This window comes from Mustelus asterias, chromosome 6, assembly GCF_964213995.1.
Source record: "Mustelus asterias chromosome 6, sMusAst1.hap1.1, whole genome shotgun sequence".
In the NCBI taxonomy this organism is placed as follows: domain Eukaryota; kingdom Metazoa; phylum Chordata; class Chondrichthyes; order Carcharhiniformes; family Triakidae; genus Mustelus; species Mustelus asterias.
Genome location: NC_135806.1, coordinates 137,068,551 through 137,087,315, shown reverse-complemented (window position 1 = coordinate 137,087,315; position 18,765 = coordinate 137,068,551). Strand labels below are relative to the sequence as shown.

The 18,765-nt window shown below is 45.7% G+C and overlaps 1 protein-coding gene across 1 annotated transcript in view; it reads left to right on the top strand.

The window, feature by feature from the left end:
* LOC144495168 (G protein-coupled receptor kinase 6-like) overlaps nt 1–18,765 on the top strand; it is a 141,496-nt gene that overhangs the window by 25,484 nt on the left and 97,247 nt on the right. Inside the window, exon 2 of the mRNA XM_078215163.1 lies at nt 7,600–7,695. Within this exon, the coding sequence (XP_078071289.1) occupies nt 7,600–7,695 (96 nt within the window). The remainder of the gene's footprint in view (nt 1–7,599; nt 7,696–18,765) is intronic.

Genomic DNA, 18,765 nt, shown 5'->3' with positions numbered 1-18,765 from the left:
CTAGGGCAAGCGATTCCCATGTGTCAGTGGGATGCTGCACTTATTCAGAGGGGCTTTGAGTGACCTTGTAGTGTTTCCCCTGCCCTCCCAGTGAGCACTTGCCATTGCAGAGCTCAGATAGAGCCCTTGTTTCTGGAGTCTTGTGTCGGGCATGTGGATAATGTGGCCCACCCATCTCACCTGGTCGAGAACAAAGAACAATACAGCACAGGAACAGGCCCTTCGGCCCTCCAAGCCCGCGTCGCTCCCTGGTCCAAACTAGACCATTCTTTTGTATCCCTCCATTCCCACTCCGTTCATATGGCTGTCTAGATAAGTCTTAAACGTTCCCAGTGTGTCCGCCTCCACCACCTTGCCTGGCAGCGCATTCCAGGCCCCCACCACCCTCTGTGTAAAATATGTCCGTCTGATATCTGTGTTAAACCTCCCCCCCTTCACCTTGAACCTATGACCCCTTGTGAACGTCACCACCGACCTGGGGAAAAGTTTCCCACCGTTCACTGTTCACCCTATCTATGCCTGGTCGAGGGTGACCATGGTGGCACAATGGTTAGCACTGCTGCCTCACAGCGCTAGAGTTTGATTCCAGCCTTGGGTGACTGTTTGTTTGTGTGGAGTTTGCGTGTTCTCCCCGTGTCTGTGTGAGTTTCCTCCGGGTGCTCCAGTTTCCTCCCACAGTCCAAAGGTGTGCAGGTTAGATGGATTGGCCATGGTAAATGTGTGGGGTTACAGGGATAGGGCAGGTGGTGGGCCCGGATAAGATGCTCCTTCGGAGAGTGGTGCAGACTCAATGGGCCGAATGGCCTCCTCCTGTACTGTGGGGATTCTATAGACTGGTCACAGTAACTTCATTGCAGTGTTAATGTAAGTTTACTTGTGACATTAATAAATAAACTTTACTACTTTTTACTTTAATATATCATAGAATCCACAGTGCAGAAGGAGGCCATTTGGCCCATCAAGCCTGCCCTGACAATCCCATCCAGGTCCTACCCCCCACAACCCCACATATTTACCCTGCTAATCCCCCGAACCAACATTCATAAGTTTAACACCTCATCCCTGCTTTCCAATCCTATTTCTCCAGACAACATGGATTTTCTTTAAAGGCTTTGTTAACTTAATTATCCATTTGAGATAAGTTGATATAAGATGCTGTCTCTTTACTGTATATAAACCCTTGTTTTAAAAATAAAAGCTCAAATTTAGTGCTATTTTGGTCCCCTTGGTTTGCATGTGGGGAGGGGTCTGGGAAAGCACCTCATTGATACTGGGTGTGAGAAAGTGCAATGCAAAACGCTCTAACAAGATTTGAAGAGGAACGTCAGTGGGAGGGTAATAGCTTTTTTTGCTCTCTAGATCTTATTTTAGTTCTTTAGAATAACTTATGTTTCTGCAACCCTTTCACAATCTCAGGAAGCTCCAAAGCTCTTGACAATGAATAACTTTGTCAAAGCGGTCACTGTAAAAATGTTGCAACACAGCAGGGTAAAGTTTCTGAAAAACTGTTCTAATTGGGCCTCTCCCTTCTTGGACAGTTGTGTGCCTGAAACTTGTTCAAGTCTCCAAGTCAAGTTACTGACGGATTCACATAGATATGGAGTTCCTGTTTGTTTAGTGTGGGCTGGGCATACTCGTGACTGCTGTTCTTAAGACCATAAGACCATAAGACATAGGAGCGGAAGTAAGGCCATTCGGCCCATCGAGTCCACTCCACCATTCAATCATGGTTGATTTCAACTCCATTTACCCGCTCTCTCCCCATAGCCCTTAATTCCTCGAGAAATCAAGAATTTATCAATTTCTGTCTTGAAGACGCTCAACGTCTCGGCCTCCACAGCCCTCTGTGGCAATGAATTCCACAGACCCACCACTCTCTGGCTGAAGAAATTTCTCCTCATCTCTGTTCTAAAGTGACTCCCTTTTATTCTAAGGCTGTGCCCCCGCGTCCTAGTCTCCCCTGTTAATGGAAACAACTTCCCTACGTCCATCCTATCTAAGCCGTTCATTATCTTGTAAGTTTCTATCAGATCTCCCCTCAACCTCCTAAACTCCAATGAATATAATCCCACGATCCTCAGACGTTCATCGTATGTCAGGCCTACCATTCCTGGGATCATCCGTGTGAATCTCCGCTGGACCCGCTCCAGTGCCAGTATGTCCTTCCTGAGGTGTGGGGCCCAAAATTGCTCACAGTACTCCAAATGGGGCCTAACCAGTGCTTTATAAAGCCTCAGAAGTACATCCCTGCTTTTGTATTCCAAGCCTCTTGAGATAAATGACAACATTACATTTGCTTTCTTAATTACGGACTCAACCTGCAAGTTTACCTTTAGAGAATCCTGGACTAGGACTCCCAAGTCCCTTTGCACTTTAGCATTATGAATTTTGTCACCGTTTAGAAAATAGTCCATGCCTCTATTCTTTTTTCCAAAGTGTACGACCTCGCACTTGCCCACGTTGAATTTCATCAGCCACTTCTTGGACCACTCTCCTAAACTGTCTAAATCTTTCTGCAGCCTCCCCACCTCCTCAATACTACCTGCCCCTCCACCTATCTTTGTATCATTGGCAAACTTGGCCAGAATGCTCCCAGTCCCGTCATCTAGATCGTTAATATATAAAGAGAACAGCTGTGGCCCCAACACTGAACCCTGCGGGACACCACTTGTCACCGGTTCTTGAGATGTCTATGTCTCTGGTATCCTATCGCCCAGTGAAGGAACTGTGGAGAACCTTCTCCTTATTGTTCTCCTTGGTGATGGTGCTCCCACAGTAGTGTTGGGTAGGGAATTCCTGGATATTTACTCCCATGCGGATGGAGAGGCGAGTTATGTCCAAGAGGATATGTGTGCAGATTGGTAAAGAGCCAAGGTGCAGAGACCTCCTCCCAAGTATGAGCATGAATGGTACAGAAGCTCTAATCCATACAACAGTGAGGGGAGACGGTGGTGTAGTGGTAATGTGACTGGACTCGTAATCCAGATGCCAGGCTAATTCTCCAGGGGACGTGTTTATATCCCGCAAAGGCAGATGGTGGAATTTAAATTCAATTAATTATTCTGGAATATAAACCTAGCCTCAGTAATGGTGACCATGATTGTTGTAAAAACCCATCTGGTTCACTAATGTCCCTTTAGAAACAGAAAAAAACATAGGAGCAGGAGGAGGCCATTTGGCCCTTCGAGCCTGCTCCACCATTATGATCATCGCTGATCATCCAACTCAATTGTCTAATTCTACTTTTTCCCCATAACTTTTGATCCCATTCGCCCCAAGTGCTATATCCAGCCGCCTCTTGAATACATTCAATGTTTTGGCATCAGCTACTTCCTGTGGTAATGAATTCCACAGGCTCACCACTCTTTGGGTGAAGAAATGTCGTCTCACCTCCGTCCTAAATGGTTTACCCCGAATCCTCAGACTGTGACCCCTGGTTCTGGACTCCCCCACCATCAGGAATATCCTCCCTGCATCTACCCTGTCTAGTCCTGTTAGAATTTTATAAGTCTCTATGAGACCGCCCCTCATTCATCTGAACTCCAGCGAAAACAATCCTAACCTAGTCAATCTCTCCTCATACATCAGTCCTGCCATCCCCGGAATCAGCCTGGTAAACCCTCACTGCACTCCCTCGAGAGCAAGAACATCCTTCCTCAAAAGGAGACCAAAACTGCACACAATACTCTAGGTGTGGCCTCACCAAGGCCCTGTATAATTGCAACAACACATCCCTGCTCCTGTACTCGAAACCTCTCGCAATGAAGGCCAACATGCCATTTGCCGCCTTTACCGCCTGCTGCACCTGCATGCTTACCTTCAGTGACTGGTCCACAAGGACACCCAGGTCCCACTGCACACTCCCCTCTCCCAATTTAGGGAAGGAAATCTGTCTTTCCCCGGTCTGACCTACATGTGACTCCAGAACCACAGCAATGTGGCTGACTCTTAACTGTCCTCTGAAATGGCCAAGCAAGTCACTCAGTTCAAGGGCAATTAGGGATGGACAACAAATGCTGGACTCGCCAGAGACATCCACATCCCGTGAGAGAAAAGAAGTTTTAGACTGGGCGGCACGGTAGCACAGTGGTTAGCACTGCTGCTTCACAGCTCCAGGGTCCCGGGTTCGATTCCTGGCTCGGGTCACTGTCTGTGTGGAGTTTGCACATTCTCCTCGTGTTTGCGTGGGTTTCCTCCGGGTGCTCCGGTTTCTTCCCACAGTCCAAAGATGTGCGGGTTAGGTTGATTGGCCAGGTTAAAAATTGTCCCTTAGAGTGCTGGGATGCGTAGGTTAGAGGGATTAGCGGGTAAAATATGTGGGGGTAGGGCCTGGGTGGGATTGTGGTCGGTGCAGACTCGATGGGCCGAATGGCCTCCTTCTGCACTGTAGGGTTTCTATGTTAAATGTTAAATGATTGTCCATTCAGAACCATCCGGCATGCTTGTAGTGTTAGTTTGTCATCACCCTCTTATTTGGGAGGAATTACGGTCTTTATCACCATCACAGGTCAACCTCTTCAGCTCCAGTTAATTTTCGACTCAATGCATGATAGGAGGAGACCATTTGGCCCATTGTGCCCATGTTGGCCCTTTGATAGTACTATCTATTTGGTCCCACTCCCCCTTTTCCCCAGGGCTCTTTAGATTTTTAACTTCCCATCTGAATTGATTTGATTTATTATTATCACGTGTATTGGGATACAGTGAAAAGTATTGTTTCTTGCGCGCTATACAGACAAAACATACTGTTTATAGAGTACATAGGGGAGAAGGAAAGGATAGGGTGCAGAATGTAGTGTTGCAGTTACCGATAGGGTGAGGAGAAAGATCAGCTTAATATGTGACGTTTCCATCACTGTACCAGGCAGAGAGTTTGAGATCATTGTAACTGGCTGCGCTTTTTTAAAAGACTTCTCATCTGGTCTCTGCTTAGTTTGCTATTTATCGTCAGTCTGTCTCCTGTGGGTGCTGAGCCTCCTGCCAATGGGACAATCCTCTTTGTTTAAGGGACTGATTCTCTGTATGATTCTGTGGACTGGCTCTGGGCTTGGGTCACCAAGTCTGCCGCAGAAACCAGACCATGTTCCTGTTTATTTGTCACCAGGTGTATTATTTTGGGAATAAATTAACCTTAAAAAGACTTTGCTTTTGCTCCGTTGCTCCACTGTCAGAATTCTGTTATTCAATCTTTAGTGTGTTAATTAATCTTTAGTGCGGTAATTAAATGCTCTGGAAATGTATAAATCCCGCTCATATACCCTTCAATCCACTCCATCTTTTTTGGCATCTGAACTAAAACTTTGTTTTGTTCTCACAGGTTGAGGGGAGACCTGATAGAAGTCTACAAGATTATGAGGGGAATGGACAGAGTGGATAGTCAGAAGCTTTTTCCCAGGGTGGAAGAGTCAATTACTAGGGGGCATAGGTTTAAGGTGCGAGGGGTAAGGTTTAAAGGAGATGTACAAGGCAACTTTTTTACACAGAGGGTGGTGGGTGCCTGGAACCCGCTGCCGGGGGAGGTAGTGGAAGGAGGTACAATAGTGACTTTAAGGGGCGTCTGGACAAATACATGAATAGGACAGGGATAGAGGGGTATGGTCCCCAGAAGGGTAGGGGGTTTTAGTTCAGTTGGGCAGCATGGTCGGTACAGGCTTGGAGGGCCGAAGGGTCTGTTCCTGTGCTGTAATTTTCTTTGTTCTTGTTCTAAAGGATCCAACTTTCTCCAAATAACTTGCCTCTAATGATGCTGGGGACCAGTCCTGTGGTCTGCTCTGTATTGCTTCCTGACTTGTGATGAGCTCTTTGTACTTGGTGACTTGTGCTGGCCAGACCATCGGGCACTTCCTGTTCCCAGTGTCAATGATTTGCTGTGATTCAGTTCACTTTCGGTGCCTCTCCACCTCTGGGACATGCTCAGGGTGGGCATGCTGTCTGACATGCCAGCTGTGCCAGCTTTATTGGTACTTGCGGCTGGCGATCTTCATGGCCCCAGCTGTGCACCTTCCCACTGGATCAGACAAGAGCTCCTTCCACATTCAGGAGGATTGGTAACCAGAGGACAGGGATTTAAGGTAATTGGCTCAAGAACCAGAGAGGGGAAGAAAATCATTTTTAAACAGTGTATTGCCTTAAAGATGGGAGCAGATCCAATCCTAATTTTCTAAAGGGATTAATACTTGAATGGAAAGAAAGTTGCACATTTCTGTGTAAAGTACAATTGAACTGATTTGATTTATTATTGTCACTTGTGTTGGGATACAGTGAAAAATATTGTTTCTTGCACGCTATACAGACAAAGCATACCGAACATAGAGTACATAGGGGAGAAGGAAAGGAGAGAGTGCAGAATATAGTTACAGTCATAGCTAGGGTGTAGAGAAAGATCAACTTAATATATGGTAAGTCCAGTCAATAGTCTGACAGCAGCAGGGAAGAAGCTGTTCTTGAGTCGGTTGGTACGTGACCTCAGACTTTGTATCTTTTTCCCGACAGAAGAAGGTGGAAGAGAGAATGTCCGGGGTGCGTGACGTCCTTAATTACACTGGTTGCTTTGCCGAGGCAGCGGGAAGTGTAGACAGAGTCAATGGATGGGAGGCTGGTTTGTGTGATAGACCGGGCTACGTTCACAACCCATTGTAGTTTCTTGTGGTCTTGGACAGAGCAGGAGCTATATCAAGCTGTGATTCAACCAGAAAGAATGCTTTCTACGATGCATCTGTAAAAGTTGGTGAGAGTCGCAAGGCAGTGGGGCTAGTTGGATTGTTCAGTTAGCTCAGTTGGCTGAGCAGCTGGTCAGTGATGCAGAGCAACGCCAACAGCGTGGGTTCAGTTCCCATACCGGCTGAGGCTATTCATAAAGGCCCCGCCTTCTCAACCTTGCCTCTCACCTGATGTATGGTGATCCTCAGGTTAAAATCACCACCAGTCAGCACTCCCACTCAAAGGGGAGAGCAGCCTATGGTCACCTGGGACTATGGTGACTTTACCTTTTTTTGGTTGGTTGCTTTCTCATAGAGACAACCAACCGATTATTAGCTCAGAGAAGCCCGGCAACCACATTTTCATGAGATCAGAATACTTCACAAAGCAATCTGTTTCTGTGTGGAACACACTTTGTTTCTGAGTGAGAGTAAGTAGAATGTGAGGAGAGTGATGATTTACAAAGGGTTACTTGTGGCACCTAAAAACTGAATTCCACATTGAGTAAGAAAATCACAACACCACTGTGACACCGGCCCCACTCTGCCAAACTCCTCACTTGCCAGAGATCCCTCTCTATTGGAACTGGTCTGGCCTACATGTGACTCCAGAGCCACAGCAATGTGGTTGACTCTCAACTGCCCTCCAAGGCTAACTAGGGATGAGCAATAAGTTCTGGCCAGCCAGCGACGCCCGTGTCCCACGAATGAATGAAGAAAACTTTGTTTTCATTTGAGCACGTAGTCTCCACGGATCTGATAACTCTCAAAGCTGTGTAATTAAGCGTTTTTAATTCAAAAAATTAATCTGGCATGTTTAGAATTTGCAATTTTTGTTGTTGCTTTTGTTTACAAAATGATTTGAAGATATAGTTTTTGCTAATGATTTATTTTCCTAAAGGTGGCGGAGGGAAGAGGAAAGGGCGGAGTAAAAAATGGAAGGAGATGCTGAGGTTACCCCACGTCAGTCAGTGTGAGGAACTGCGACAGACCATCGGTAAGCTACCCTCGACTTGAGCAAGTGCCCTGCTTCTGGCTTGTATTACTGATGATGTTGCACATTCATTATGTGCAAGACGGGCCACGTGACATCTTGCGTGTCCTTGATTTTAAAATTCTCATTGTCCCTCCTTTTCTCTGTAAACTTCTCGAGCCTTAAAACCTCCGATCTCTGCGTTCCTCTAGCCTCTTGAGTCACTGATTGTAATCGCTCCTGCGCTGGTGGCTGTAATGTCAGATGGTTCGTCACTAAGCCTGGGAATTTGCTCAGCAAACATGTCCAGCTCGCTCTCCTCCTTGAAGACGCTCCTTGAACTTACCTTTCTTTGACCAGACTTTTGGTCATCGGTTCCAAAACCTCATCGTGTGACTTGGTGTCACATTTGGTTAGCCAACACTTTTGTGACGTTGATGCTCGTTGTTTTAGCTGGGTCCTAAGTGTGGGTGTGGTTGCAGGGAAGAGAATGGCGTCAGTGAGTCCATGAAATGGTCATTCAAATAGGACTGCAGCTGATTACCCCCTTTACATTAATGAAACTGTGTTCAATAACCCTTCATTTGGAACTGAACTCACCATCAGTAACTCTCAAAACAGTCCTTTTGTAGTGGATGGATTACTGTAACAACTCGGGAGTTTGTAGCTCCAAGCCTGGGAGGTCATGCTAGGCAGTGGGGACCAATGAGGCATTCTAATTGGTTCATGGGCCAGACGGTTTGCAAGGATCCATGTGAGGATCTGATTAGTCAATGGTCCCAGCCAATGTTAACCTCCTGACTGCTTTGACCAATTGGCAATACGGGATGTTCACTGGAATTATACTTTCATGGTAAGTTTATACCATTTTTGAATAAAACAGTAATAAGTGAATGAATCAGAAGTGACAAGAGTGTCGGCCCCTGATGGGTCTACAACAAAAATCAAAATGTCAAAGGAAACGTGTCCGCTTCTGATCAAACCGAAGTGTCATTACCAGGGGTGGGTGGGTTTGGGGGGAGGAATGATGATGCACGACAGCGCCCACCGGCCACGCAAGTCCTGAAGCATTCTAGGGTGCCGTCTCCAAGTCCACCCGGCTGTGAATGTAGCCACGGTAGAGAGACAAGATAACATTTATATGTGCAAAATATTAATTACTGTTAGTAGATGGCAACTGATTTTTTAAAAAAAAGTAAATCTGGGGTCGTTGTCTTACCTGAAGTAAAATTTGGAGAGATAGTGAGGGCCTGTGTTGAGGCTTGGTCTAAAATGCAAACTGGGGAAAAGGAGAACGAACTTCAGTCCACACCCAAATAAAGTTTAAAGTTTAAAAGTTTATTTATTAGTGTCACAAGTAGGCTTACATTAACACTGCATTGAAGTCACTGTGAAAATCCTGTAGGCGCCTGTTCGGGTACACTGAGGGAGAACCGAGCATGGCCAATCCACCTAACCAGAGCATCTTTCAGACTGTGGGACGAAACCGGAGCATGCGGAGGAAACCCACACAGACACGGGGAGAATGTGCAAACTCCACACAGACAGTGATCCAAGCTGGGAATTGAACCCGGGTCCCTGGTGCTGTGAGGCAGCAGTGTTAACCACTCTGCCACCCAAATGTGGTGTAGGGAGCCCAGGAGGGTTAATAGAGTTGGAAAATGAATCCATTTCTGATTAAGACTCTCGTGCCTGCAACATCCCTCGCACAGAACGAAGAACACTTGGAAGTGATTATTAGCCAAGAAGAGATCCATTTGGATCATTTTTGAAAGGATGTGTACTCCTAATATTACAGATGCACAGTAATGTTTTGTTCAGCCGTGCCTCAGTAGCGCTCCTCCCCCCCCGAGTCAGAAAGTCATGGGTAAAGTCCCACTTCAGAGATTTAAGCACAAAATCATGACTGATGCATCTGGTGCAACACCGAGGAGTGCGCGTTGTTGGAGGTGCTGTCTTTCAGATGAAGCATTAAACTGAAGCATTGTCTGGATACCCGGGTGGATGTGAAAGGACTGTGGCACTATTTTGAAAAAGAGCGCGAGGGGGAGGTGGAGTTTGCCTGGGTGTCTTTTCATGAGATTTATTCATGAGATGTGGGCATTGCTGACCAGGCCAGCATTTATTGCCCATCCCTAATTGCCCTTGAGAAGGTGGTGATGAGCTGCTGCCTTGAACCCGCTGCAGCCCATGTGGTGTAGGTACACCCACATTGCTGTTAGAGAGGGGGTTCCCAGATTTTGACCCATAGCAACAGTGAAGGAACGGCGATATATTTCCAAATCAGGATGGTGAGTGGCTTGAAGCGGAGCTTGGAGGCGGTGGTGTTTTTCTGTCCCTGGCTAATATTTATTTCTCGATTGCTCCATTAACAGTAAAGCATTTGAGGGGGGGGGTAAGGTTGTCCTGAAGTTGTGAAACGTGTTGTATAAGTGACAAGTTCATCAGCGTTTCTTTTGAGAAATAAGTGTTGCTACTGTTTCCTGTATAGTCCGATTCTGCAAGTTCAGTGCGAGGAGCACAGCAACCAAATTTACTGTGGTTAGTGATTGCGTCAGGAGAAGGTTTGCCAACCTTTAGAAGGTTACTAACCATATCTGATTTTTCTCATGCCCCTTTTTTTGGTTTAGAAATGAAACATTTTCATTAAAGAGAAGGGCTTCATCTTCACATTTGGCATCGTGTTTTGACAAAGTGACAACGATAAAGTAGTGATTGTGTCCCCAAAAGCTGGTACTGAGAAGCCCCTTTCTGTCGACAGTGAGACAGAGGACTGAGATGCAAGGCTCCCTCTGCAGGAGCACGACCACGACGAGCTTCCTGCTTGACAGGAAATTTCACCATAGCCTCAGCACATCTGCCGTCCAATTCGTTTCTTTATGATGCTGGGGGTGGGGTTGTGGAGGATCAAGGTTTCCGTACCTGTTTGAACCAAACAATCACACCATGCGGAGGGAGATTTTCACAGTTCCCGACCTGTTGGCTGAACAAGACAGCAAAACTTTGAGTTATACACCCGCCAGTCACGGAATTATTTGCAGGGGAACCTGGTTTTGTTTCTCTTTTTGGGAAGTTGAAATGTCAAAATAAAGCGAGTGACAGAATTTCACTTCCCTTAGATGTAAACAAAAAAAGGAACTCCTCCCGCAGTAAGCTGTTAAACATAGCAGCGAATTCCAGTGCTGTTAAAACACTCGGAGAGACAAATGTGAAGTAATGGCGCATCTTCCAAGACTCATGGCATCCCTGAAAATGCACAACAGTCAATGAAGTGCCTTCATGAAATAGAAACAGAAAACACTAAAAGCTAAAGAAGAAAGAAAATTGCAGGAACAGGAGTGTTGCTCCTTCCTCGGGTCAGTGGAGCCTCCGCTCACCTGATGATGGAGCAGTGCTCCGAAAGCTTGTGATCCCAGATAAACCTGTTGGACTTTAACCCGGTGTTGTGAGACTTCTTACTAGTATTAGTTTGATTAGTCCCCCTGCTCTTTCCCCATTGTCCTGCACCGAGTCACTTGTCATGATCACACGTGAATGCAGGCGCGCGCGCACACACACACACACATACGTCGCTGATCTTGATCAATCCTGGATCACGTGGAGCTTTAATGCTGTGTCCCTTAACCACCTCACTATATTCCATAGTTTGCCTCTCTCTCTCCAATACAAGCTGCATGATTATTGAGTTGTTAGTAAATACGAATGTCCCAGCCTTCAGAACGGGAACATAAGGAATTTCAATCACAATGAATGGAGCTGGAGGATCAGGATGTTTTAATAATCTGGGCTGGCAGCATCTGATGCGCGTTTGGCCTGAACTGGGTATGTGTGATTCAGGTTCAGTCCGGTGATGTTGCTTCTGACGTTGTTGGTAACAGTGCACTATTGAAATATCCTCCACCCCGCCCAATGCTGGAAGACCTGTTTCAGTTCCCTCTCCCTTATCTGTCCCATGCACCCAGTCCTGCTTCCTTCCTGCCCTTGTGCTGACTACGTAATTTCAATTTTTGCTTTCATTCTGAGAGTTATGGATTGATCTACGGGTGCACCACGAGATCCCTGATCTGAAACAACTCGCTCTTGGCCAGCGAGTACAGAGTCAGTTGTGAAGCATGGGGTGCGCATGTAAACATCCTCTTGCCCATAGCTGGAGTCAGTCGGCCTTTCCAGATAGAGGGCTTGCAACAAATGAATTTTAAAAAGTGTGAAGGCTGGATTAATTGGGGGATAAACGGGCAATTATACATCTTTCTTTATAAAAGCAAATTACTGCGGAACCTGGAATCTGAACCCAAAAGAGAAAATGCTGGAAAATCTCAGCAGGTCTGGCAGCATCTGTAAGGAGAGAAAAGAGCTGATGTTTCGAGTCCAGATGACCCTTTATACAAAGTTTTGTCAAAGTGTGAAGTATCTTGGGATGTTTTGCTATCTTTGAGGCACTATCTAAATGCAAGAAGTTCTTGAGTAAAGGAGATCAATAGTTATGTTGATTTCTAAGATGAGATTGCTGACCTATGAGGAAGGATTGCACAGAAAGAAACCATAGAAACCATAGAAACCCTACAGTGCAGAAGGAGGCCATTCGGCCCATCGAGTCTGCACCAACCACAATCCCACCCAGGCCCTACCCCCACATATTTTACCCGCTAATCCCGCTAACCTATGCATCTCAGGATTCTATGGGGCAATTTTTAACCTGGCCAATCAACCTAAACCGCACATCTTTGGACTGTGGGAGGAAACCGGAGCACCCGGAGGAAACCCACGCAGACACAAGGAGAATGTGCAAACTCCACACAGACAGTGACCCGAGCCGGGAATCGAACCCGGGACCCTGGAGCTGTGAAGCAGCAGTGCTAACCACTGTGTTACCGTGCCGCCCTAAGAGAGAGTCTATACTCTCTCTTCGAAACCTTTCAAGTTTTTGTTTCATGGTTTGACATTTTCCTGCCCATTGAAAACTTGTTTGACTGAGTCTCAAGTACACACTTCCTTGATGGATGAAGGTCTGAATTGATTTGATTTATTATTGTCACATATATTGAGATACAGTGAAAAGTATTGTTTCTTGCACACGACATAGACAAAGCATACCGTTCATAGAGTACATAGGGGAGAAGAAAAGGAGAGGTTACAGAATGTGGTGTTACTGTCATAGCTAGGGTGTAGGGAAAGATCAGCTTAATATAAGGCAGGTCCATTCAAAAGTCTGATGGCAGCAGGGAAGAAGCTGTTCTTGAGTTGGTTGGTACATGATCTCAGAATTTTGTATCTTTTTCCCGACGGGAGAAGGTGGAAGAGAGAATGTCCAGGTGTGTAGGGTCCTTGATTAGCTGGCTGCTTCTCCAAGGCAGTGGGAAATGGAGAGGGAGTCAATGGATGGGAGGCTGGTTTGCGTGATGGATTGGGCTACATTCCAAACACTTCGTAGTTTCTTACGGTTTTGGGCAGAGCAGGAGCCATACAAGCTGTGATGCAACCAGAAAGGATGCTTTTTCTGGTGCATCTGTAAAGGTTGGTGAGAGTTGTCGTGGACATGCCAAATTTTCTTAGCCTTTTGAGAAAGTAGAGGCGTTGGTGGGCTTTCTTAACTATAGTGTCAGCATGGGGGAATTCTTTTGACCATCTCTACTTCGTCCCCATTGATGTAGACACGGGATACTGAAAAATATAGAGGAGGAAATTGAAGATTTGCTTTTATAACACCTTTCATGACTACATGGCATCACAAAAGTACAAAGAACAAAGTAAATTACAGCACAGGAACAGGCCCTTCGGCCCTCCAAACCTGCACCGACCATGCTGCCCGACTTAACTAAAACCCCCTACCCTTCTGGGGACCATATACCTCTATTCCCATCCTATTCATGTATTTGTCAAGACGCCCCTTAAAAGTCACTACTGTATCCGCTTCCACTACCTCCCCCGGCAACGAGTTCCAGGCACCCACTACTCCCTGTGTAAAACATCTGCCTCATACATCTCTTTTAAACCTTGCCCCTCGCACCTTAAACCTGTGCCCCCTAGTAATTGACTCTTCCACCCTGGGAAAAAGCTTCTGACTATCCACTCTGTCCATGCCTCTCATAATCTTGTAGATTTCTATCAGGTCTCCCCTCGACCTCCGTCGTTCCAGTGAGAACAAACCAAGTTTCTCCAAACGTTCCTCCATAGCTAATGCCCTCCATACCAGGCAACATCCTGGTAAATCTTTTCTGTACCCTCTCCAAAGCCTCCACATCCTTCTGGTAGTGTGGCGACCAGAATTGAACACTATATTCCAAGTGTTGGCTAATTAAGGTTCTATAAAGCTGCAACATGACTTGCCAATTTTTAAACTCAATGCCCCGGCCGATGAAGGCAAGCATGCCATATGCCTTCTTGACTACCTTTTCCACCTGCGTTGCCACTTTCAGTGACCTGTGTACCTGTACACCCAGATCCCTTTGCCTATCAATACTCCTAAGGGTTCTGTCATTTACTGTATATTTCCTATCTGTATTAGACCTTCCAAAATGCATTACCTCACATTTGTCTGGATTAAACTCCATCTGCCATCTCTCCGCCCAAGTCTCCAACTGATCTATATCCTGCTGTATCCTCTGAAGGTCCTCATCGCTATCCTTTGTTTGTCCACAAATTTACTAATCAAACCAGTTACATTTTCCTCAATCATATATATATATATATATATATATATATATTATATATTACAAACATCAAAGGTCCCAGCACTGATCCCTGAGGAACGCCACTTGTCACAGCCCTCCATTCAGAAACGCACCCTTCCACTGCTACCCTCTGTCTTCTTTGACCGATGTGGAGATGCCGGCATTGGACTGGGGTGAACACAGTAAGAGTTTTAACAACACCAGGTTAAAGTCCAACAGGTTTATTTGGTAGCAAATACCATAAGCTTTCGGAGAGCAGCGCTCCGAAAGCTTATGGTATTTGCTACCAAATAAACCTGTTGGACTTTAACCTGGTGTTGTTAAAACTCTTACTGTGTTCTTTGACCGAGCCAGTTTTGTATTCACCTTGCCAGCTCACCTCTGATCTCATGCGATTTCACCTGCACCAGCCTGCCATGAGGGACCTTGTCAAAGGCCTTACTGAAGTCCATGTAGACAACATCCACTGCCCTACCCTCACGAAGTACTTGAGTCAATTAAATCTTTTTGAAGTGTAGTTACTATTATAATGTGGGAAATGTGACAGTCAATTTGCACACAGCAATCTCCCACAAACGGCAGTCTGTTAGCAATTGTATATCTTGGTTTGATTGGTAATGTTGATTGAGGGATGAATATTGGCCTAGGGCATCCAGGAGATCTGCCCTGTCCTTTCCAAAATAGTCCTTTACATCGACTTGGGTGGGGGTTTGGGGACATGAGGACAGACAGGCCTCGGCTTAACATTTCATTTGGAAGGCTGCACCTCGGGCAGTACCGCACTGGAAGTTCATTGTTCTCTGCTTGGCTCTCTGGAGCGAGACTCGTGTGTAGGGTTTCTACTCTGTACTAGAGTTCACCTGTGGATTGTAACAAATGATTCCCTGCTCTCTTTGGTTACGGCAGTTACTTCAAAAAGATTTAATTGACTCAAGTACTTCATGAGGGTAGGGCAGTGGATGTTGTCTACATGGACTTCAGTAAGGCCTTTGACAAGGTCCCTCATGGCAGGCTGGTGCAGGTGAAATAAACCTGCATAACCTCTTTGGTTATGCAGAAGCCTGGGAGGAAGTGATTGCGATACTTGATCAGTATAATTAGAGTCCTGGGATGTGTAGGTTAGAGGGATTAGCGGGTAAATATGTGGGGGTAGGGCCTGGGTGGGATTGTGGTCGGTGCAGACTCGATGGGCCGAATGGCCTCCTTCTGCACTGTAGGGTTTCTATGATTTCTATGATTTCTAGTATCCATGACTGCCTGGGCAGAAGTGGATAATAGGTAAGAATAGGACCAGGTTCTGTCGTCTTGCACCTCAGCAAATTCACTTGTTACTTTTCTATTTGCTGTTGTTACTTTTTTTGCTTTTAGTTTTTGAAACACTTCTTCTTTTATGATTTGCTTTTAAACAATGTACAGAACTGAAATAGTAACAAATGAAATGAGAGGAAATAGTGTTGATAATTCAATTGGTTTGCTTGTTTAACCCTGTACCACCTGACTGGGTCTGTGTGTGATATTTATAAGGTGAGGCGATGGCCCAGTGGTATTATGGCTAGACTATTAATGTGAAAGCTCAGCTAACATTCTGCAGACGCAGGTTCGAATCCCGCCACGGCTGATGGTAGAATTTGAATTCAGTAAAAGAAATCTGGAATTAAGAATCTACTGATGACCATGAAACTATTGTCGATTGTCGGAAAAAACCCCATCTGGTTCACTAATGTCCTTTAGGGAAGGAAATCTGCCATCCTTACCCGGTCTGGCCTACATGTGACTCCAGAGCCATAACAATGTGGTTGACTCAAGTGCCCTCAGGCAACTAGGGATGGACAATAAATGCTGGCCAGCCAGCAACAGCCATGTCCCATGAATTGATTAAAATAAATAAAAAATCATATGATGGTTGGCAAAAGTTGCTTTAAATTTGGAAAGATGGTGGAAACATAAATTAGACGATTGCGAATGCACTTTGTTTTGATTAGATTACATTTATTGTTGAAGCCTCTGTATTGCAAATAAAGATAAGATACTAATGAAAGTTTGCATAGTTTGGGACTCAAATCTTTGGAAAAGGGAAGACCGATAGAGGAGTGTTTAAGGTTATGAAAGGCTTGTTTGGGTAGAAGTAGAGAAAACATTTCCTCTTGTTGGAGAGTTCAATCTATAAATAATAGGTAGTCACTCCATTAGGAACTTTCCCAGAGAAGGAGACAGTGTTACGGTTCAGGTCAGAAACTCAAGTGTTTTATGGAGCCCGCGTGGATCATTAGTTCTGCATCTTGAATTTGGCTAGGATAAGCATGATAGGTTTCACTTCAGGTATGATTCAAATGACCCACTAGGGAGCTTTTATCAAACAGTTTAATTAAGAATATAGTTAATGTGTATGGAAAGAAAATTAGCAATAACTTTTATCAACTACAAATAAAACAACCACGATAATGTATAATCCTTAACAAATATATCTAAGATTTTCCACTTGAACCAAAACCTTCCATAGACAAAAACCTTTAAACAAGCTCAACACAGCAAAGTCTAATGCTCACATGATACTGGAATTGAGTCTTTTGGTTGGAGAATTGGAAACTTTAAGTCTTGTAAGTTCTAGTAGTCCTCCTAACCCACCCAGAACAGTTTGAAGCCAGAACAGCTTCCCAGAACCCCAGGTAGACTCTGGTCAAGCCACCAACAGCAGATTTTCTACTTCAGGAAGGCAAGACCCTGTTTTCAGATAACCAGCAGAATTTCCAAATGAAACAGGGAGAGAGAGAAAGAGACTTTTCAGCTTGCTGTCACTTCTAAAACTAAAACTCCAACTGCAGCCAAACAGGGGGGGGGGGGGGGGGGGAAAGAACCTTAAACTCCTTTGGAAAGAAAGAAAAACCTGTCCAGATTCCATGACCTTTTCTCCTAACAATGCAGGGCCATAAAACTAATCCCAGAGTAAATATAAACATGACCCCCATTTAAGCAACTTAAGTAGCAATAAAAGGACCCCTTGGAGACAGCTTGGCAACCGTGACATCAGCTGAGGCTGAGAGCTGGGAGAACGTGATTATTTTTTTTGGAAAACTCTTAAAGCTACACTAACGTCACAACTGACAATGTGGAACTTGCTGCCACAAAGATTCTGTGGCAACCTTCCTTGTCTTAAGATGATGGTTCGTGCCTTGGTGGTTGCCTCTGCTAAGTATTGCCTGGGGGTGACTCAGGAGTTCAACTCTGCCGCGGTGGGCTGAGAAGGTGCAGGATGTGCCAGGTCTCTTGTTTTCTCTGGGTCCCTCTCCTCGGCCGGTGGAGCTTTTCCTTTCTGCCCAGCTCTCCCAGTGCCCTGCCTGACAGTCAGTCCCCAGAGGTCACGACCGTCTGTGTCAATGTCCGCCATCTTCATATCTCATTTGTAGATGTCCTTGTACCTGAGGTTTGGACATCCTGGAGGTGGTAACCCAGTGACCAGTTTGCCATATGGAAGTTCTTTCAGATTATGGTCGTTGTCCATCCAGGGAACGTGGCCAAGCCAAGGCAGACATTGTGAATTTAATAACGGGGCGGCACGGTTAGCACTGCTGCTTCACAGCTCCAGGGACCTGGGTTCGATTCCCGGCTCGGGTCAATGACTGTGTGGAGTCTGCACGTTCTCCCCGTGTCTGCGTGGGTTTCCTCCGGGTGCTCCGGTTTCCTCCCACAGTCTGAAAGGCGTGCTGGTTAGGTTGATTGGCCGTGCTAAATTGCCCCTTAGTGTCCCAGGATGTAAAGGTTAGAGGGATTAGCGAGTAAATATGTAGGGATACGGGGATAGGGCCTGGGTGGGATTGTTGACTGTGCAGACTCGATGGACTGAATGGCCTCTTTCTGCACTGTAGGGTTTCTATGGAGTGTATGCTGATGGAATTGGCACACTCCAGGATATCTCAGTTGGTGACCTTGTCCTGCCAAGGATATGGTGTGGAGGTGCCGGCGTTGGACTGGGGTAAGCACAGTAAGAAGTCTGTTGTGAGACTTCTTACTCTGCCAAGGATATGTCAGAGAGAGTGAAGATGGGAACTGGTCAGTCTTTTCTCCTGCCTGGCATGTTTTTTCTGGACCTCACCACTCTAGCTCTGAGGACTTTGGTATTCTCAGTCAGGTTACTGTTGTTCCGCACTATTACTCAGCTTTTGTGACCTTGACATCTGGACCTTGACATCTGTCCTCCTGATGTTGATGGTCGAACCAAACTCTTTACCCGTGTCAGAGAGCCTGTCAGTTTGCTGCTGATGTTTCTTGGTATGATAGTCCAGTATTGTCCCATAAAACCATAAGGCATAGGAGCAAAATTAGACCACGCGGCCCATCGAGTCTGCTCCGCCATTCAATCATTGCTGATATTTTTCTCATCCCCATTCTCCTGCCTTTTCCCCATAACCCCTGATCCCCTTATTAA